Here is a 2,931-nt window from a genome sequence, read left to right as displayed (position 1 = left end):
AAAAACTTAAGCAGATTGAAACTGATTTACAACTTGAATTACCTTTTCAAAACGCTAAATACATCGCTAAATTGGATTCACGTTTAACAAATCTTGAAAATGGACAATGAAAAGTTAGGACATTTCTCTAGCTATGAAAACTATTCTAAAACCAGGCAGAATTCAAAAAATTAGCACACTGATAGAGGCAAAGAATTTTACAATTCTGAATTTAAGAGTTTAATGCAAGAATTTAACATTAATCTCTATTCTACCTATAGTAATTTAAAAGCCTCAATTGTTGAAAGATTTAACCGCACTCTGAAAAGTATGATGTGGCCTGAATTCAGCTTACAAGGCAATTATAAGTGGATTAATCTTTTACTAACTCTCATATCAAAGTACAATAATAAAAAGCATCGTACTATTGGTATGAAACCCAAAGATGTTACCGTAGAAGATACAAGAGAACTGCTGAGACGTATTCGTAAACTACGAAAAATTCCGCTGAAAAAATCAAAATTCAAAAGAGGAGATAGAGTTCGAGTCAGCAAATTTTAAAATATTTTCAAAAAAGGATATACTCCCAACTGCACAACGGAAATATTCACTGTGGACCAAGTTAAATCGACAAAACCAGTAACATACAAGCTGAAAGATTACCAAAATCAGCCCACCGAAGGTGGTTTCTATGAGGAGGAACTGCTGAAAGTCCAGTATCCAGATGTTTACCTTGTTGAGAAAGTCCTGAAAACTCGTGGTAATGATGTCTACGTGAAAAGGCTTGGATTTGATAGCTCGCATAATAGTTGGATAAAAAATCTGATATGTAATATAGTTAAATTAAAGTTAAAATAAAGTTAAAGTAACGTTAAAGAAAAGTTAATGTAACTTTAAAATAAGTTTAAGTAATGTTAAAACAAAATAAAGTAACGTTAAAATAAGTTTAAGTAATATTATTGAATAAATGTAACTAGATTAAGGTTTTATTGAATAAAGAAGACATAAAGTAAAATGAACAACAGGTTTTGTTTTATTAAAATAACACATTCTCTCTCTCCACAAAATTTTTTTACAATGCTTTATCATCATCTTTCATAATTTCTGCAATTTTACAATGCCCCCATGCAAGGGTGTCGGTGCTGTTGGCTAACAAAAATCTTTTATCATCGTAAGGACTGAGAGCAATTTTTGTTTGTTTTAAAGTCTGAACATTCTGAAGGTCTGATCTGATACAATATTGCGTTCTAGATTGAATTTTTACATTTTGTAAACAATACACATAATCATCAAATTCTATGTTTTTATTAACAACTACAGCTTTCACACCTTTAGCCTTTTTTATAAAATCTTTGTTTTCAACTCGCACACTGTACATCTTGCTCCGCAAGCCAACAAATTCGGTCACGATTTTTCCACTGCACTCATCTTTCATCAACCCTAAAACTTTGTTGTTGGATTGAATTTTTACATTTTGTAAACAATACACATAATCATCAAAGTCTATGTTTTTATTAACAACTACAGCTTTCACACCTTTAGCCTTTTTTATAAAATCTTTGTTTTCAACTCGCACACTGTACATCTTGCTCCGCAAGCCAACAAATTCGGTCACGATTTTTCCACTGCACTCATCTTTCATCAACCCTAAAACTTTGTTGTTGGCTTGCGGAATACCGTACACGCTATTAACAGGAAAATCTGACGTATCGAATTTATCAATATCTGCTTTCATGTCTGCATAAATGTCGGAGCATCTGATTTTGTAGATGAGGCTTTCAGTGTCAGTGTACAATAGTTTTAAATTTTTCCCGTCATATTTTTTTAACATGTAATCATAATGGAAATCATAGATTAACGTTTTTGAAACATCCAAGACTGTTAAACCCTCATAAAGTGGCTTGTTTAGTAGTACCTTTATTTTTCTAAGTTCCACGCAACCAAATTCGGATTAAAAATGGTTCTGCTGTGGAAGTTAGGTTTCGCGATTATGTTACCGCGTTGTTAATTAATTTAAATAAATTTTTTTTAAATTCATTGCTTGCACTTGTTCTTCTAGTTGTATTAAAATAAATATATGATTTTAACCACGTGGATTGTTTAAACTTCAATACACGATGAATTTTTACTAATACAAGATCATTCGCCAAAGCTTGTTTTAACGTGCGATAATGGAGCACGTGCTTTCTCTTTGGTAGGAGGGTAGTTAGGAGCTTTTCCTCTTTAGATCCAGGTGGCTTCGAGCGTTCAGGGCAAAACGGAAAATTAATATGTTTATCATGCAAATCATTGGGGTAATCCAAATCGACTTCTAAAATATAGCCAGTCACCTCGTCATCAGAGACGTTAAAATCAAAACTATTGTCAACATTTTCTATCCACTCGAAGCCACCATAGGGAATTGACTGGATCATTGCCTAACCGTGAAGGTTATTAGCATCAAAGTATACGATATAAGATGCCTCCTCACTTTCATTATATTCCTCCATATAAGGATTATTAGCTTTTGCGTACCGATTGGTGCATTGACTTACTCTACCTCTAATTCCGTGTTCGATAAACATTACCATATCGATGTCAGTGAGGAGCTCTAATTTTATATTCAAATACTTTAACATGGCATCCTAAGTCAATCCAGGTGTCGTGTAATAATGGGCTGGGTCGAGACCATACGCGATTAAACATTGATTTCTAAAATTTTCAAAAATGTCCGCGAGTAACAAAATATCGGTTTGCATATACCGGTACACATATTCACCCAAATTTTGACAATCAAACTCAGTCCACACATTCTGCGCATGTGCATAATCCTCATCAGAGACATTTGAGTCGTTTAATGTGCGATAAAATTTTTCTTTTAGCGGTAATTCAATTTCATCAAGTTTTTCCTTTGAGTCGACATACTCGTAAGGAAAAACTCCTTTTCTCTTAAACAATTTGATTTTTTCAGCA

General features: G+C 33.1%; 1 protein-coding gene across 1 annotated transcript; it reads left to right on the top strand.

The window, feature by feature from the left end:
* The first annotated feature begins 312 nt into the window (after window positions 1-312).
* Window positions 313-837, top strand: LOC122502415. Its single transcript, XM_043612447.1, has 2 exons — window positions 313-466; window positions 557-837. The coding sequence occupies exons 1-2, from the start codon at window positions 313-315 to the stop codon at window positions 835-837; spliced, it is 435 nt and encodes a 144-aa protein (XP_043468382.1).
* The last annotated feature ends 2,094 nt before the right edge of the window (window positions 838-2,931 follow it).

Source organism: Leptopilina heterotoma, unplaced genomic scaffold (genome assembly GCF_015476425.1).
Source record: "Leptopilina heterotoma isolate Lh14 unplaced genomic scaffold, ASM1547642v1 Lhet_228, whole genome shotgun sequence".
Classification (NCBI taxonomy): domain Eukaryota; kingdom Metazoa; phylum Arthropoda; class Insecta; order Hymenoptera; family Figitidae; genus Leptopilina; species Leptopilina heterotoma.
This window is presented reverse-complemented; position numbering and strand designations above follow the sequence as displayed.